The sequence below is a fragment of the Haematobia irritans genome, chromosome 3, assembly GCF_050003625.1.
Source record: "Haematobia irritans isolate KBUSLIRL chromosome 3, ASM5000362v1, whole genome shotgun sequence".
Lineage (NCBI taxonomy): Eukaryota > Metazoa > Arthropoda > Insecta > Diptera > Muscidae > Haematobia > Haematobia irritans.
The window spans coordinates 195,424,932-195,442,869 of record NC_134399.1 but is presented as its reverse complement, the minus strand read 5'-3'; the positions used below and the strand labels follow the sequence as shown (position 1 = coordinate 195,442,869).

Below are 17,938 nucleotides of genomic sequence, written 5' to 3'. Positions count from 1 at the left end.
ATCTGACCAAATTGAAGCATTTTTAACCACCCCTGTGCATCATCTTCTCAAATAATTACATTCCCTTAATCTTATTTTTATACCCACCACCATAGAATGGTAACGGGGGTATAATAAGTTTGTCATTCCGTTTGTAACATATCGAAATATCGATTTCCGACTATATAAAGTATATTTATTCTTGATCAGGGAGAAACTCTAAGACGATATAACAGGTTGGCTGATAAGTCCCCGGTCTAACAAAGAAAAACACATTTTTTTGTGAAAATTCGTTTTTATCATTCAACATAGTTTCCTTCAAGAGCGATAGAACGATTATAACGACCTTCCAATTTTTTGATACCATTTTGGTACTACTCTTTCGGTTTTGCCTCAAAATAGGCCTCAGTTTCGGCGATCACATCTTCATTGCAGCCAAATTTTTCCCTGCGAGCATCCTTTTGAGGTCTGGGAACAAGAAAAAGTCGCTGAGGGCCAGATCTGGAGAATACGTTGGGTGGGGAAGCAATTCGAAGCCCAATTTGAATGAATTTTTGCCATAGTTCTCAATGACTTGTGGCACGGTGCGTTGTCTTGGTGGAACAACACTTTTTTCTTCTTCATATGGGGCCGTTTTGCCGCGATTTCGACCTTCAAACGCTCCAATAACGCCATATAATAGTCACTGTTGATGGTTTTTCCCTTCTCAAGATAATCGATAAAAATTATTCCATGCGCATCCCAAAAAATAGAGGCCATTACTTTGCCAGCGGACTTTTGAGTCTTTCCACGCTTCGGAGACGGTTCACCGGTCGCTGTCCACTCAGCCGACTATCGATTGGACTCAGGAGTGTAGTGATGGAGCCATGTTTCATCCATTGTCACATATCGACGGAAAAACTCGGGTGTATTACAAGTTAACAGCTGCAAACACCGCTCAGAATCATCAACACGTTATTGTTTTTGGTCAAATGTGAGCTCGCGCGGCACCCATTTTGCACAGAGCTTCCCCATATCCAAATATTGATGAATGATATGACCAACACGTTCCTTTGATATCTTTAAGGCCTCTGCTATCTGGATCAACATCATTTTACGGTCATTAAAAATCATTTTGTGGAATTTTTTGATGTTTTCGTCGGTAACCACCTCTTTCGGGCGTCCACTGCGTTCACCGTCCTCCGTGCTTATTTCACCACGCTTGAATTTTGCATACCAATCAATTATTGTTGATTTCCCTGGGGCAGAGTCCGGAAACTCATTATCAAGCCAAGTTTTTGCTTCTACCGTATTTTTTCCCTTCAGAAAACAGTATTTTATCAAAACACGAAATTCCTTTTTTTCCAGTTTTTTTTCACAATAACAAATGTTGCTTCACAAAAGACGCTCTATCTCACAAACTAATTGGCTTACAGACGTCAAATTTTGACACGAATCATTTGAAGGTTGGTACTATATAAAAATAATATGCATTTAATACTAGCGACGCCATCTATGTGCCAGACCGGGGATTTATCAGCCAACCTGTTAACTATGTCCGTCCGTCTGTCTGTTGTAATCACGTTACAGTCTTCAATAATGAAGCAATCGTGCTGAAATTTTTGCACAAATTCGTCTTTTTTATGCAGTTCGAAGATGGGCTATATCGGTTCAGGTTTTGATATAGTTCCCATATAACCGTACGTTATAGAAACCGTAGGTTTTATCCAATTTGTCTGAAATTGGAAATCTAGGGATATTTTGGGACCATAAAGAGGTGTGCCAAAAATGGTGAGTATCGGTCCATGTTTTGGTATAGCTCCCATATAGACCGATCTCCCGATTTTAATTCTTGGGCTTATATAAACCGTAATTTTTATCCAATTTGCCTGAAATTGGAAATCTAGAGGTATTGTAGGACCACAAATACGTGTGTCAAAAAAAAAAAAACTGTATTGGTCCATGTTTCGGTATAGCCCCCATATAGACCGATCTCCCGATTTTATTCTTTGACTTGTAGAATCCGGAGTTTTTATCCAATTTGTTTGAAATTGGAAATATAGAGGTATTTTAGGACCACCAAAAGGTCCGCCAAAAATGGTGAGTATCGGTCCATGTTTTGATATAGCCCCCATATAGACCGATCTCCCGATTTTACTTCTTGGGCTTATAGAAACCGTAATTTTTATCCAATTTGCCTGTTTATCCAATTTGGAAATCTAGAGGTATTGTAGGACCACCAATACGTGTGTTGCAAATGGCGTGTATAGGTCCATGTTTTGGTATATCCTTAAATATAGACCGATCTCCCGATTTTGCTTCTTGGGCTTATAGGAACCGTAGTTTTTATCCCATTTGCTTGAAATTTGGATTCTAGAATTATTATATTTATGTAGAAACCGTAACAGGTTGGCTGATATGTGACAGTGGATGAAACATGGCTCCATCACTACACTCCTGAGTCCAATCGACAGTCGGCTGAGTGGACATCGACCGGTGAACCGTCTCCGAAGCGTGGAAAGACTCAAAACTCAGCTGGCAAAGTAATGGCCTCTGTTTTTTGGGATGCGCATGGAATATTTTTGATCGATTATCTTGAGAAGGGAAAAACCATCAATAGTGACTAGTATATGGCGTTATTAAAACGTTTGAAGGTCGAAATCGCGGCAAAACGGCCCCATATGAAGAAGAAAAAAGTGTTGTTCCACCCAGACAACGCACCGTGCCACAAGTCATTGAAAACGATGGCAAAAATTCATGAATTGGGCTTCGAATTGCTTCCCCACCCACCGTATTCTCCAGATCTGGCCCCCAACGACTTTTTCTTGTTTTCAGACCTCAAAAGGATGCTCGCAGGGAAAAAATTTTGCTCCAATGAAGAGGTGATCGCTGAAACTGAGGCCTATTTTGAGGCAAAGCCGAAGGAGTACTACCAAAATGGTATCAAAAAATTGGAAGGTCGTTATAATCGTTGTATCGCCCTTGAAAGGAACTATCTTGAATAATAAAAACGAATTTTGACAAAAAAATGTGTTTTTCTTTGTTAGACCGGGGACTTATCAGCCCACCTGTTAGTTGTTGTTCAATTTGTCTGAAATTAAAAAGAAACTTTTAGACTCACAAAAACGTGTATCGGATTTAGTTTTTATCGGTCCATTTGGTAAGGCCTCCATATAGACCGATTTCACTTCTTGAGGGTATAGAAGGCGCACTGATAATGAAAATTGCTTAAAACTGAATTAAAATTTCCAGATTTTACTTCTCGTAATCATTTAAATAATGGGGGTGACTATCTACAGATTTTAGATTTCAAATCAAGGCGTTATTTCATCATTTTCTTGCACAGTTACAAGAGATGTTAATGATTCCTCTAAAACTCAAAAAACGGGTTCTTATAAATTCAGAATCTGATATAGTCTTCATAGTTAAAATCAATAAATTTATCTTCGGGAAGTGTGCTGGTTGAACTGTTCTGGGAGAATATCTGTCATCAAACCCCCCTAAAATTTGAAAGGAAACTATAATATTTGATTCATGGTATTTAAGATTCGGCCCGGCTAAATTTACAGCTGTATATACTTGTTTGATTTCGGTTTAATAGATTTTAAGGAAATTCTTCAGTAATTTGTCAAGGTATAAAACTTCCAGAGCTAAAAATCTAGAGTTACAGCAAAATTTGATTTTCAGTTTTGGTTTCAGATTACATTGAAGTACTTTATATTTTCTGGAAAAAATATTTTTTAAAACAGCGTTATGATGTTTTAAATTGAACAAACTCAATTTCGTAGAATTGGGTTAAAATTTTAAGACGTGCGATTTTTTCTGGTTGCATCTTAAAAGATTTATACGTTGAACAACACAAAATAATCACTACCAATAATCATATCTCCTCAGTCTATTACTCTACTTACTCCGAAGGCTCTATGTCAATACGATCCGGAAGCAAATGTAAATTTGTCACAAAGAAGGGATTCTGTATATTAAAATAGATTATTTGCTAAATTAACTAGTTTGCACAGTACTATCTAAAATTTTACCTGAGGTGCATCGACAGGTCTCTCAACTTCCAATTGTTCATGAAGTGTTAGATTTTCCCGTAGAATTTCCATTGAAGGACCCAAGGCATCGTGTACAGCCATTGCTTTAACCAAATCTCGAAAACTATTAGCTGTTACTTTGTGAAGCATATTATACATCATGTGATCGCAATAGCTTAAGAATCTATAAGGTTGAAAGATAATATTGTTATGGAAATTTAATTGCTTTCAAACACTCCTTATTATGAACCTACTTTGAAATAATTTTACAAAAACTTCTTTTCTTAGCCCGATCCATAAAACTCATAGCATCACGCATTTTCTTTATCGAAGGATAATGATTGACTTCATCGTCGGGGAAGAAACCATTTTCAATAATGGCATTTAAGCAGGCTTCATCTGGAGAAGGGAAAGAGAGAATGATAGTAAATTAAAAGTCTGTTTTTGAGATTTCATTTCACTTACACAATGAATTACGAGTCCTTTCCCTAAAATCTTTAAATGTTTGTTTTAATCTTTCATAGATTTTCATTTGTATTTCCAGGAAATAGAACGGGTGCCACTCCTCCATGACTGTGGAAATAACAAGAAGAGGGTTTACATAATATTGAATTACAATGTAGAGAGATTATAGATTTATAAAAAAAAATAAATTAATTTAATAAAAATATAATATTTCTGTATATGTTCGTGGCAAGTCTTATGCTTATGTCAGTTTTCATTGCTTCTCGATGAAAGGTACTATTTAAAACTTGTATATCTCAAGAGCTTCCCTTATAAAAGCATTTCCAACTCATCCTATCATTTAGTACAAATGTGCACTTTTTTGTATTTAAAGGTGCGGAATATATTAAACAAAATTACATGCATTTTAGTATTTTTATACCCTCCACCATAGGATGGGGGGTATATTAACTTTGTCCCCCCCTAAAGTATATATATTCTGGGTCGTGGTGAAATTCTGAGTCGATCTGAGCATGTCCGTCCGTCCGTTGAAATCACGCTAACTTCCGAACGAAACAAGCTATCGACTTGAAACTTGGCACAAGTAGTTGTTATTGATATCGGTCCACTTTTACGTATAGCCCCCATATAAACGGACCCTCAAATTTGGCTTGCGAGGCCTCTAAGAGAACCAAATTTCATCCGATCCGGCTGAAATTCGGTACATGGTGTTAGTATATGGTCTCTAACAACCATGCAAAAATTGGTCCGCATCGGTCCATAATTATATATAGCCCCATATAAACCGATCCCCAGATTTGGTTTGCGGAACCTCAAAGAGAAGCAAATTTCATCCGACCCGGCTGAAATTTGATACATGGTGTTAATATATGGTATCTAATAACCATGCAAAAATTGGTCCATATCGGTCCATGATTATACATAGCCCCCATATAAACCGTTCTCCAGATTTGACCTCCGGAGCCGCTTGGAGGAGCAAAATTCATCCAATCCGGTTCAAATGTGGAACGTGGTGTTAGTATATGGTCTCTAACATCCATGCAAAAATTGGTCCGCATCGGTCCATAATTATATATAGCCCCCATATAAACCGATCCCCAGATTTGGCTTGCGGAGCCTCTAAGAGAAGCATATTTCATCCGGTCCGGTTGAAATTTGGAACTTGGTGTATATTGTCTCTAATAACCGTGCCAGAATTGGTCCATATCGGTGCATAATTATATATAGCCCCCATATAAACCATTCTCCAGATTTGACCTCAGGAGCCTCTTGGAGGATCAAAATTCATTCGATCCGGTTCAATGCGATTGTGGATTGCAGTGTTCAGATGATGTTTCTACGCAACCCATGGTGGAGGGTACATAAACTTCGGCCTGGCCGAACTTACGGCCGTATATACTTGTTTATGTTGCAATTACCAAAGCCCCACCTGGATGTAAATGGCCATTGTCATAAACCTTACTTATGGCGAATTTCTCAAAATATTATGCGTATAAATTTTGGGATCTAACATTTCTAACTCATTCGCTATAGATATTAACCTCTGAAAAACCTTTTGTTTTTGGTGCGTGATCGAAACTGGGATTGAACCCAAGACCGTTTGTATGCGCCTTGCATGCTAACCATTACACAAAAAAAGTATCACTAAATTTTTTTCCATTAAAAAGTTGATTGAAGTTGACTTTTTTCAATTAATAAATTAATTGATACTATTAACTTTTTAATCAAGATGGAAACATTAAGTTAATTAAGTCAATGATGTAATATTTTAAAATTTTTAATTTAAACAAGTATATACAGCAGTAAGTTCGGTCGGGCCGAATCTTAAATACCCACCACCATGAATCAAATATAATAGTTTACTTTGAAAACTCTTCGTGGTAGCGGGTTACTTGATAATATATGATGACAAATCTTCTCCCAAGCAAGATCTACCAGTAAGCTTCACGAAGAAAAAATTTAAAGATTCTACCTATAAAGACCAGATCAGATTCTGGATTTATGAGAACCAATTTTGTTTGAGTTTTAGAGAAATCATAAACATATCGTGTATATGATGAAAGAACGCCTTGATATTAAAACTTAAATCTGTAAATTTTTTCCGCCATTATTTATCTATACGATGAGTAAAATCTGGAAATTTTACTTTCAGTTTCAAGCAATTTTCATGATCAGTACGCCTGCTATAGCTTGAAAGAAGTGTTTTATTTTCTGAGGAACAAAATTTTAGACAATCAAAGTTTTCTTTTGACACAAATTTTAGAGACAATCGTTGAGTCGCTTATCAAAAATTCGGATTAGTTTGCTCTAAACGAAAATACTTTATACGGAAGGGGAATTTCGTTTGTCTAAAATTTCATTCCGGAGGAAAATATTTTTTCTTTGGGTGTACCCTCAACAAGTTAAATCGGTCTATATCGATGCCTTGCCAAATGGACCGGTAAAAATAAATGCGATACATAATTTTGGGGGTCTAAAATTCCAGTATATTTTGTGCAAATCGGATAAAAACTACGGTTTCTAGAAGCTCAAGGAGTTAAATCTGGAGATCGGTCTATGTGCAGGCTATACTAAAACATTGGTCGACACACACCATATTTGGCTGACCTATTTGTGGTCAGCCGGATTCCAGAAGTCCTACACTGGTAGAAAAAGTTTCGTTAAATTAATGAAATGTGTCATTAAAATTGAGCCAATGAAAAAAATTCATTGATATAACGAAATTTTTCGTTATTATAACGAATTTTCTGTGAGTCAACGAAACGTTTCGTACTATTAACGAACATTTTCATTGTCTTAATGAAAATGTTTCGTTGTATGAATGAAAAATTTTCGTTGGCTCAATTTTAATGAAATTTTCTTTGTGTGTAGAAATAAATTCGGGAGTTAGTCTATATGGGGTCTATACCAAAAAATGGACCAATACTCACCACCTCTTAATGTTCCTCAAATACCTCAAGAACCCCACTTTCAAACGAATTGGGTGAAAACTACGAATTCTAGAAGCTTAAGAAGTAAAATCAGATCAGTCTATATAGGGGCTATACCAAAACATGGACCGATACGGACCATTTTCGACACACCTCTTTATGGTTCTAAGATACGTCTATATTTGTAATTGCCGGCAAATTGGATAAAAACTACAGATTCTAGAAGCCCAAGAAATAAAGTCGGGAGATAGGTCTATATGGGGTCTACATCAAAATATGTAGCAATAGGCACCATTTGCGACATACCTATTTGTGATCTTAAAATACCTCTAGATTTTCAATTTCAAGCAAATCGTCCAGAAAATATAGTCTCTAGACGCCCGAGAAGTAAAATCGAGATATCGATCTATATAGGGGTTATACCAAAAAATAGACCGATACACCTCAATTTCGGCACACATATTGGGGGTTCCAAAATACCTCTAGATTTTCAATTTCAGGCAAATCGGGTAATAAATACAGTTTATAGAAGCCCAAAAATAAAAATCGGGAGATCGGTTTATATGGCGACTATACGAAAACATGGACCGATACAGACCATTTTCGACACACCTCTTTATGGTCCTAAAATACCTCTAGATTTTCAATTTCAGGCAAATCGGATAGAAAATACGGTTTATCGACGCCCAAGAAGCAAAATCAGGAGATCGCTCTATGTGGGGGCTATACCGAACCATGGACCGATACGGACCATTTTCGACACACCTCTTTATGGTCACAAAATACCTCTAGATTTCCAATTCCAGGCAAATCGGGTAGTAAATACTGTTTCTAGAAGCCCAAGAAGCAAAATCGGGAGATGGGTCTATATGGGGGCTATACCAAAACATGGACCGATACGGAACATTTTTGACACACCTCTTTATGGTTCTAAAATACTTCTAGATTTCCAATTCCAGGCAAATCGGATAGAAAATGCAGTTTCAAGACGCCCAAGAAGCAAAAGCGGGACATCGGGGGCTACACCAAAACATGGACAGATGGGCACCATTTTCAGGCACACCTTTTTATGGTCCTCAAGTACCTCTAGATTTTAAATTTCAGGCATATTGGATAAAAAGTACGGCTTTTATAAGCCCAAGACCCCAAATCGGGAAATCGGAAATCATATCAAAACTTGGACCGATATAGCCCATCTTCGAACTTAACCTGCCTGCAAACAAAAAACGAATCTGTGTAAAATTTCAGGACGATATCGCCATTATTGAAGGCTGTAGCGTGATTACAACAGACAGACAGACGGACAGACGGACATGCTTATATCGTCTTAGAATTTCTCCCTGATCAAGAATATATATACTTTATATGGTCGGAAATCGATATTTCGATGTGTTACACACGGAATGACAAACTTATTAAAGGGTGATACGGTCAAAATTTGGTCAAGGGAAAACGCGAGTAAATCGATGAAATCGTTTATTTAAAAAATCAAATTAAATTTCTTTTTCAAGCTCAATTAGTATAAAATTCAGGAAAAATATTCAGTTAGGCTTTCGCTTTTCCAAATCCGAATTGCCGGGCCTCACGCTCGACACCTGCCATCAGATTTTGTACAACCTCCTTGTCCACCTTCTTCGCCGCAGAAAGCCAGTTTGCCTTGAACTGCTGCTCGTCCTTAGCAGTTTTTTGGTCTTCTTTAGGTTCCGCTTGACAATAGCCCAGTATTTCTCAATTGGGCGGAGCTCTGGCGTGTTGGGAGGGTTCTTGTCCTTGGGAACCACCTGCACGTTGTTGGCGGCGTACCACTCCATGGCCTTTTTACCGTAATGGCAAGATGCCAAATCCGGCCAAAACAGTACGGAACAACCGTGTTTCTTCAGGAAAGGCAGCAGACGTATATTCAAACACTCTATCACGTAAATTTCTTGGTTGACAGTCCCGGAAGCTATGAAAATGCTGCTTTTCAAGCCACAGGAACAGATGGCTTGTCAAACCAGATATTTCTTTGCGGACTTTGACAGTTTTATGTTTGGAGTCACTATCTTCTTGTAAGTCGATAGTCCGGCACGTTTTTTTGGCTCGATGCACGGTTGTAGACGATACACCCAGCTTATTTGCGGCATCTAGGAGAGATAGGTTAGGGTTTCGCTTGAAACTACCGGCAACTCTCTTTGTCGTCTCAGCGGCTTCCGGTTTTCGATTTTCCCCCGATCCAGACTTTCTGGCTGTCGACAAACGTTCCCCAAACACTTTAATTACATTTGTAACGGTTGATTTGGCAACTTTTAGCGATTTTGCAAAGCTTTGCGTGCGAGTAGCTCGGATTTTCGCGATGCGCGAGCAAAATTTTGATACGCTGCTCTTCTTGCTTGGACGGCATTTTGACAACTGAAGAGTGAATTCCAAAATCAAAATAGGAGCAACATTCTACACACAGACACCTTCAAAATGAGGGGAGTTCAGGGTTTTTAAATGCAAAATTGAAATAAATACGTCAAGTTTTGACCAAACTTTGACCGTATCACCCTTTATACCCCCATCACCATTCTATGGTGGTGGGTATAAAAATTGATATAACTAAAATTTTAATCAAACTCGGAAGACTAACGGCCATTTTCATGTACCTCCGTAGGCTTTAACTGTCGGTTAACAGAAAAAAAATAAAAATAGAAATATCTTTTCTCCGGTTAACTTTAACTGAAAAATTGTCAGCAGTTATGTTCATAACTGACCTATGGAATATATACGCAAGATGACAGATATGTATATACACACAAAAAATTTTTTCTCTGATTCAATCACCAAATTAATTGATCCAATTAATTTTTTAATTGAAATGTCTTCAATCACGAAAATGATAGTATCAATCACAGTTTTAATTGGGCATAGAAAAAATTCTTGATTAAAAAATTAATTGATTTTTTCAGCAAAAATCAATTAATTTTTTAATTGATTCAATTAAAAATTTAATTGATGTTGATTGCAAAACGCAATTAATTTATTAATTAAAAAAGGTAACTATTTTTAATTACTTAGTTAGATTGGCATAGAGTTTTTATTTGGATTAACAAATGATTGTTTGAAATACATTTTTAATTAAAAAAGTAAAAAAAAATCAGCACCTTTTTTAACTGAATTAGTCTTCCGAATTTGATTAAAAAGTTAATTGTATCAATTAATTTTTTAATTAAACATTTTAAAAATTTCAATCATTGACTTAATTAACTTAATGTTTCTATCATGATTAAAAAGTTAATTGTATCAATTAATTTATTAATTGAAAAAATTTTCAACTTCAATTAACTTTTTAATTGGAAATATTTTGGTGATATTTTTTTCTGTGTAGCATTGTTTTAAAAAGTTCGTTAGTTAATGTACCACTAACGTCATGTTTACAAGTTTTCGACTTAGCAGTGGCGATTTACAAGCAAATGTGGGTATTTTGGTAATTTTTTCCCAAATCGGAAAAACATATATATATGGAAGCTATATATAAATCTGAACCGATTTCAACCAAATTTGACACGCATAGTAACTTCCTGTGCAAAGTTTCACGTAACTCGGATTACAACTTTGACCTCCGTGGTCATATGAGGGAATATCGGGCGAAAGATATATATGGGAGATATATCTAAATCTGAACCGATTTCAACCAAAATTGCCATGTATATCCAGAAACTTAATTCTACTCCATGTGAAAAGTTTTAAGTAAATCGGGGTAAAAATGTTGGTCTCTGTGGTTATATGAGTGTAAATCGGGCCTTTGTGGTTATATGAGTGTAAATCCCATATGTATATATGGGAGCTATATCAAAATCTGAACCGATTTCAACAAAATTTGGCAAGCCTAGTTAGAATATTAATTCGACTCACTGTGCAAAATTTCACGTAAATCTGAGTACATCTTTGTCTTCTGGTGCCATATAAGTGCCCTACGGGAAATGGATCAACCCCAGGACCGGTACAGGGTTAATTCCTGGTGTGTAGGGACCAATCACAGTTCTGGTCCAAGCGTATGGAATGGATCGGTCACTTTTACATGGGTTTGTCATTGGCTGGGAAAATTTACACTTTAGGACACGACTTGGACTCACCCCAAAGGACACGTCCTGGAACAACTTAGTAGGACAACCCCATAGACAACTGCTCATGAAACAGTCTGGGACAAACTTTTAACTTTAGGACCCTATTTCCATCTAATATCGCACCAGAAAGGAATATGTTGAACAATGAAACAATTCTAATAGTTGTATTGTATTAAAAGTGTGGATTCAAAAAGTATAAAAATCAATACATTATATGGCAATTAAAAATGTTGATAAACAGGAGCACTAGTACCAGTCTTGTAATGGGTCCATTACTGGCAATTTGCACTGATTTCCCGTAGGGTGCATATCGGACGAAAGATATATATGGGAGCTATCTCTAAATCTGAACCGATTTCTTCCAAAATCAATAGGGTTCTATTCTGACGAAAACCAGAAACTTGTGCCAAATTTGAAGTAGATTGGACTAAAATTGTGATTGGACTAAACTTGATTACAAAAATGTGTTCACAGACAGACGGACAGACATGGCTATATCGACTCAGGGACCCATCCTGAGCAATATTTCCAAAGACACCGTATGGCTATCTCGTCGCCTATTGGGTGTTGCAAAAATATGCACTAACCGATTATACCCTGTTCCACAGTGTGGGGCAGAATATAAATAGTTATAGAAATTTTTTAAATTTTTATTTAAAAATTTATTTCAAACTATCAAGTTTTTAATCAAATTAAAAACACTAATTCAGTTAAGAAAGTAATAGAAAATAGTTAAGGTTTTAAATGAAACAAGTATATACGGCCGTAAGTTCGCCCAGGCCGAAGCTTATGTACCCTCCACCATGGATTGCATAGAAACTTATACTGAAAACTGTCATCCACAATCGAATTACTTGGGTTGCGGTAAAACTTGCCGATGGCAAGGCATCTTAAAACTTCTTAACACCGTCTTCTAAATTACAAGATAGTCCATACGTAGTATATATTAAACTAGAAAAGGCCGATTAAATACGTATATAATTAAGTTTAAAGTTTCTATAGAAATAAAATTTTTACAAAATAAAATTTTGACCACATTTTCTATAGAAGTAAAATTTGAAAACAATTTTCTATAGAAATAAAATTTGGAAAAAAAAAAATCTATAGAAATAAAATTTTGACAAACTTTTCTATAGAAATAAAATTTTTACAAAATTTTCTATAGAAATAAAATTTTGACAAAATTGTCTATAGAAATAACATTTTGACAATGTTTTCCATTAACATAAAATTTTGGTAGATTATTTTTGGCTCGAGTGACAACCATAATTATGAACCGATATGGATCAATTTTTGTGTGATTGGGGATCGGCTATATATAACTATAGACCTATATGGACCAATTTTGGTATGGTTATTAGCGGCCATATACTAACACCACGTTGCAAATTTGAACCGGATCGGATGAATTTTGCTTCTTCAAGAGGCTCCGGAGATCCAAACTGGGGAACAGTTTTTATGGGGGCTATATATAATTATGGACCGATATGGACCAATTTTTGAATGGTTGTTAGAGACTAACACCACGTACCAAATTTCAACCGGATCGGATGAATTTTGCTCCTCCAAGAGATTCCGGAGGTCAAATCTGGGGATCAATTTATATGGGGGCTATATATAATTATGGACCGATATGGACCAATTCTTGCGTGTTTGTTAGAGACCACATACTAACACCACGTTCCAAATTTCAACCGGATCGGATGAATTTTGCTCCTCTAAGAGGCTCCGGAGGACAAATCTGGGGATCGGTTTATATAGGGGCTATATATAACTATGGACCGATATGGACCAATTCTTGCATGGTTGTTAGAGACCATATACTAACACCACGTACCAAATTTCAACCGGATCGGATGAATTTTGCTCCTCTAAGAGGCTCCGGAGGACAAATCTGGGGATCGGTTTATATAGGGGCTATATATAATTATGGACCGATATGGACCAATTCTTGCATGGTTGTTAGAGACCATATACTAACACCACGTACCAAATTTCAACCGGATCGGATGAATTTTGCTCCTCTAAGAGGCTCCGGGGGACAAATCTGGGGATCGGTTTATATAGGGGCTATATATAATTATGGACCGATATGGACCAATTCTTGCATGGTTGTTAGAGACCATATACTAACACCACGTACCAAATTTCAACCGGATCGGATGAATTTTGCTCCTCTAAGAGGCTCCGGAGGACAAATCTGGGGATCAGTTTATATAAGGGGCTATATATAATTATGGACCGATATGGACCAATTCTTGCATGGTTGTTAGAGACCACATACTAACACCACGTACCAAATTTCAACCGGATCGGATGAATTTTGCTCCTCTAAGAGGCTCCGGAGGTCAAATCTGGGGATCAGTTTATATGGGTGCTATATATAATTATGGACCTATATGGACCAATTTTTGCATGGTTGTTAGAGACCATATACTTACACCATGTACCAATTTTCAGCCTGATCGAATGAAATATGCTACTCTTATAGGCTTCGCAAGCCAAATCTGGGGTCCGTTTATATGGGGGCTATACGTAAAAGTGGACCGATATGGCCCATTTGCAATACCATCCGACCTACATCAATAACAACTACTTGTGCCAAGTTTGAAGTCGATAGCTTGTTTCGTTCGGAAGTTAGCGTGATTTCAACAGACGGACGGACGGACATGCTTAGATCGACTCAGAATTTCACCACGACGAAGTGTTACAAACGGAATGGCAAATTTAAAATACCCCCCATCCTATGGTGGAGGGTATAACAATTAATTGAGTCAATTAAAAAATTAATTGAAATTTGCTAATGAAATGAAATTAATTTTTAATCAACTATTTTTTATGCCCAACTAAAACTGTGCATTAAAAAATTAATTTCGTGATTGAATAAAAAAAAATTTTATGTATTATTGAGACATTATTTTCCTTAAATTTCTCAAAATTCGTTTATATACAACTTTTTTTTACGTCTAAGCCTTACCTGTAACATTTACAAAATTACTCTGCTCCAAGAAGACAATCTCTTCACGCAATTTGAGTATAGCTTTTGCCAATTGTGGAATGGCTATAAATAAATGCTCCTGCAAATGGGAACGAGCCTCTGATTGTTTTTTCCATTTCACAGTTTTCTCCCACACCTTAAAGCCCTTCCATAAACGGAAAACTGCAAATGTACGTATTTTAATAATACTTAAAAATTGCTGGAATTCTTGTTGCCATTGCAATAGGGGAGTAAAGAAATTCTCCGATAAATGCCAATAGGTCACTCCATGACGGCTCATTGTAAAGTAGAGATGACGATTTGGTAACTCCTCCCAAGTGTATTCTCTCAAGCTGTATGGTGTAAAATATTCACTCGTTTTGGGTAACATATAGGCCAAATATATGAAACTATCATCGTCCATGGAACGCATTCTTTCCACAAGAATATTTAAATCGGGTATTAGTGAGGCTCCAGTTTTGATGCCTTCTTCACTAGAGGTGGTTCTTTTGGATTTTCCATTATCATTAGAATCGCCGTTTTTCTTTGATTCCGAGGTATTCTTTTGAAAAGAAACAGATGTTCGTTTTTGCTTTAGACGTCCACTAGGATAACGAATATCCAATTCTTTGGCTTTTGAACGTAATTTTTCATCTTTAATCTTGTAAGTGGACATTTCTTTCGTTTTTTGTTTTCGAGTAAATTTTTATTTAATATATTTTTTGCTTTGTTTGGCGTCTCGTTTGAAAATAATTTTTTTCTGTTATTGACAAGAGCTCTGTTATTTTACAACTGTCATAGCAACCACATTGTTGCTACATAGAGTTTATCAACAACACTTGTTTGATATGCTTGGTATTCCATAAACAAAAATATTGCTAAGCGCAACTTGTTTGTATGTTAAACAAAAACTTGTTGATTCACTGGAAAGTGATATTTGTCTTCGTTTGATATAATATATTTTGTTTCAATTTCTTATTTCTGTTCGTATTTGAAGTCAAACGTTTCAGACATTAAAAATCATAAAAAATTATAAAAATTATTTGTTTGGCAAAATAACACAAAATTGTTTAGTTCCCAACCAAAACACTGAATTCGGATCACAACTTAAAAATTAATGGAAATTCTGTGCAACGGTTGTTAAAATGGTGAACATCCGTTCTATGACAAGCCATGTAAATTTTTGCTTCTGCGTCAATTTTGCATCACTTCCGGGTCCAATTTGGATCATCTCCAATAAATTTTACATGGACTTGTCATAGGACGGAAGTACCCCATTTTTGGATCATTTGCATTGTTTTAGAAGTTGGATGAAGTTCATTTGGATGAAGAAATTAAAAAAAAAAAACTAAAAAATAATTTTTTTTCTCCAATTTCACTTTTTATTTTTATTAGTATTTTTGTTACATATTTATTTTCTTATTATGTAATTTTTACAAATTGAAAAACTTCTTCAAACCTGGGTCTGTTGGCAACATAAAAGTACGCTTTAGCACACTCCTTCACAAACTTCATTGAACACGATGCATCAAAATGTCTATTCAAATGTTTGTGATATGAACCTAATGTGACACCACTGTGGTGCAATGGTTAGCCTTGCATACACAAGGTCGTGGGTTCGATTCCTGCTTCGACCGAACACCAAAAAGTTTTTCAACGGTGGATTATCCCACCTCAGTAATGCTGGTGACATTTCTGAGGGTTTCAAAGCTTCTCTAAGTGGTTTCACTGCAAGGTGGAACGCCGTTCGGACTCGGCTATAAAAAGGAGGTCCCTTGCAATTGAGCTTAACATGGAATCGGGCAGCACTCAGTGATAAGAGCGAAGTTCACCAATGTGGTATCACAATGGACTGAATAGTCTAAGTGAGCCTGATACATCGGGCTGCCACTTAACTAACCTAACCTAACCTAATATGACACCACGGCATGACATTGAAACTACTTTTTGAGATGTTCTTTATTATTATAAATGAAACAAGTATATATGGCCGTAAGTTCGGCCATGCCGAATCGTATGTACCCTCCACCATGGATTGCGTAGAAACTTCTACTAAAGACTGTCATCCACAATCGAATTATTTGGGTTGCGGTAACACTTGCCGATGGCAAGGTATCTTAAAATATCCTTAACACCGTCCTCTAAATTGTAGGTTCGTCCATACGGGGGATATATTATACACAAAAAAAGACGATTAAATACGCATATAATTCAGTTCGAATAAAATTTTGACTAAATTTTCTATAGAAATAAAATATTGACAAAATTTTCTATAGAAATAAAATTTTAACAAAATTATCTATAGAAATAAAATTTTGATAAAATTTTCTATAGAAATAAAATTTTGATAAAATTTTCTATAGAAATAAAATTTTGATAAAATTTTTGTATAGAAATAAAATTTTGACAAAATTTTCTATAGAAATAAAATTTCGGTAGATTATTTTTGGCGATATGGACCAATCTAATTATACAATTATTTTTCGAGCTTTATGGACAGATATAGATTAAGGAACATGGTCAATAGAGCCATTGAAAAGAAAACGCCAGATACAAATCTATACACGCCTGGACTGTACATGTTTCGGTTCGGGCGGAAGAACCTTTCCACAGCCTTTAGTATAGATCTGGCTGGGAGAGATGACTCAATTTTGGGCCCTTTATGCTAACTCCTTTATGTTAAAAGAGGCTCCGGAGGTCAAATCTGGAGAACGGCTTATATGGGGGCTATATATAATTATGGACCGATATGGACCAATTCTGGCACGGTTGTTAGAGACCATATACTAACATCATGTTCCAAATTTCAACCAGATCGGATGAAATTTTCTTCTCTTAGAGGCTTCGCAAGCCAAATCTGGTGATAGGTTTGTATGGGGGATATATATAATGGTGAACCGATGTGGACCAATTTTTTCATGGTTGTTAGAGACCATATACTAACACCATGTTCCAAATTTCAACTGAATCGGATAAAATTTGCTTCTCTTTGAGGCTCCGTAAGCCAAATCTGGGGATCGGTTTATATGGGGGCTATATATAATTATGGACCGATGTTGACCAATTTTTGCATGGTTGCTAGAGACCATATGCCAACATCATGTACCAAATTTCAGCCGGATCGGATGAAATTTGCATCTCTTTGAGGCTCCGCAAGCCAAATCTGAGGGTCCATTTATATGGGGGCTATACGTAAAAGTGGACCGATATGGCCCATTTTCAATACCATTCAACCTACATCAATAACAACTACTTGTGGCAAGTTTCAAGTCGACAGCTTATTTCGTTCGGAAGTTAGCGTGATTTCAAAAGACGGACGGACGAACATGCTTAGATCGACTCAGAATTTCACCACGACCCAGAATATAAAGGGTGGTTAAATTGTAAGGGCCGATGTTGAATGTGAAGCACACCTAAACGACAAGATTTTTTCCGAATTTTATTTGACATTTCTTTTATTTCATTTCAGACTTACTGAATTTGAAC

The 17,938-nt window shown here is 36.3% G+C and overlaps 1 protein-coding gene across 1 annotated transcript in view; it reads right to left on the bottom strand.

Moving 5' to 3' along the window:
- Nucleotides 1-15,176, bottom strand: part of Dhc16F (Dynein heavy chain at 16F) — a 59,564-nt gene extending 44,388 nt beyond the window's left edge. Inside the window, exons 1-5 of the mRNA XM_075301270.1 lie at nucleotides 14,453-15,176; nucleotides 4,461-4,568; nucleotides 4,250-4,394; nucleotides 3,996-4,179; nucleotides 3,870-3,931 (exon numbers count right to left, since the gene is read on the bottom strand). Coding sequence (XP_075157385.1) covers nucleotides 3,870-3,931; nucleotides 3,996-4,179; nucleotides 4,250-4,394; nucleotides 4,461-4,568; nucleotides 14,453-15,128 — 1,175 coding nt within the window. The 5' untranslated portion in view covers nucleotides 15,129-15,176. The remainder of the gene's footprint in view (nucleotides 1-3,869; nucleotides 3,932-3,995; nucleotides 4,180-4,249; nucleotides 4,395-4,460; nucleotides 4,569-14,452) is intronic.
- Nucleotides 15,177-17,938: the final 2,762 nt, after the last annotated feature.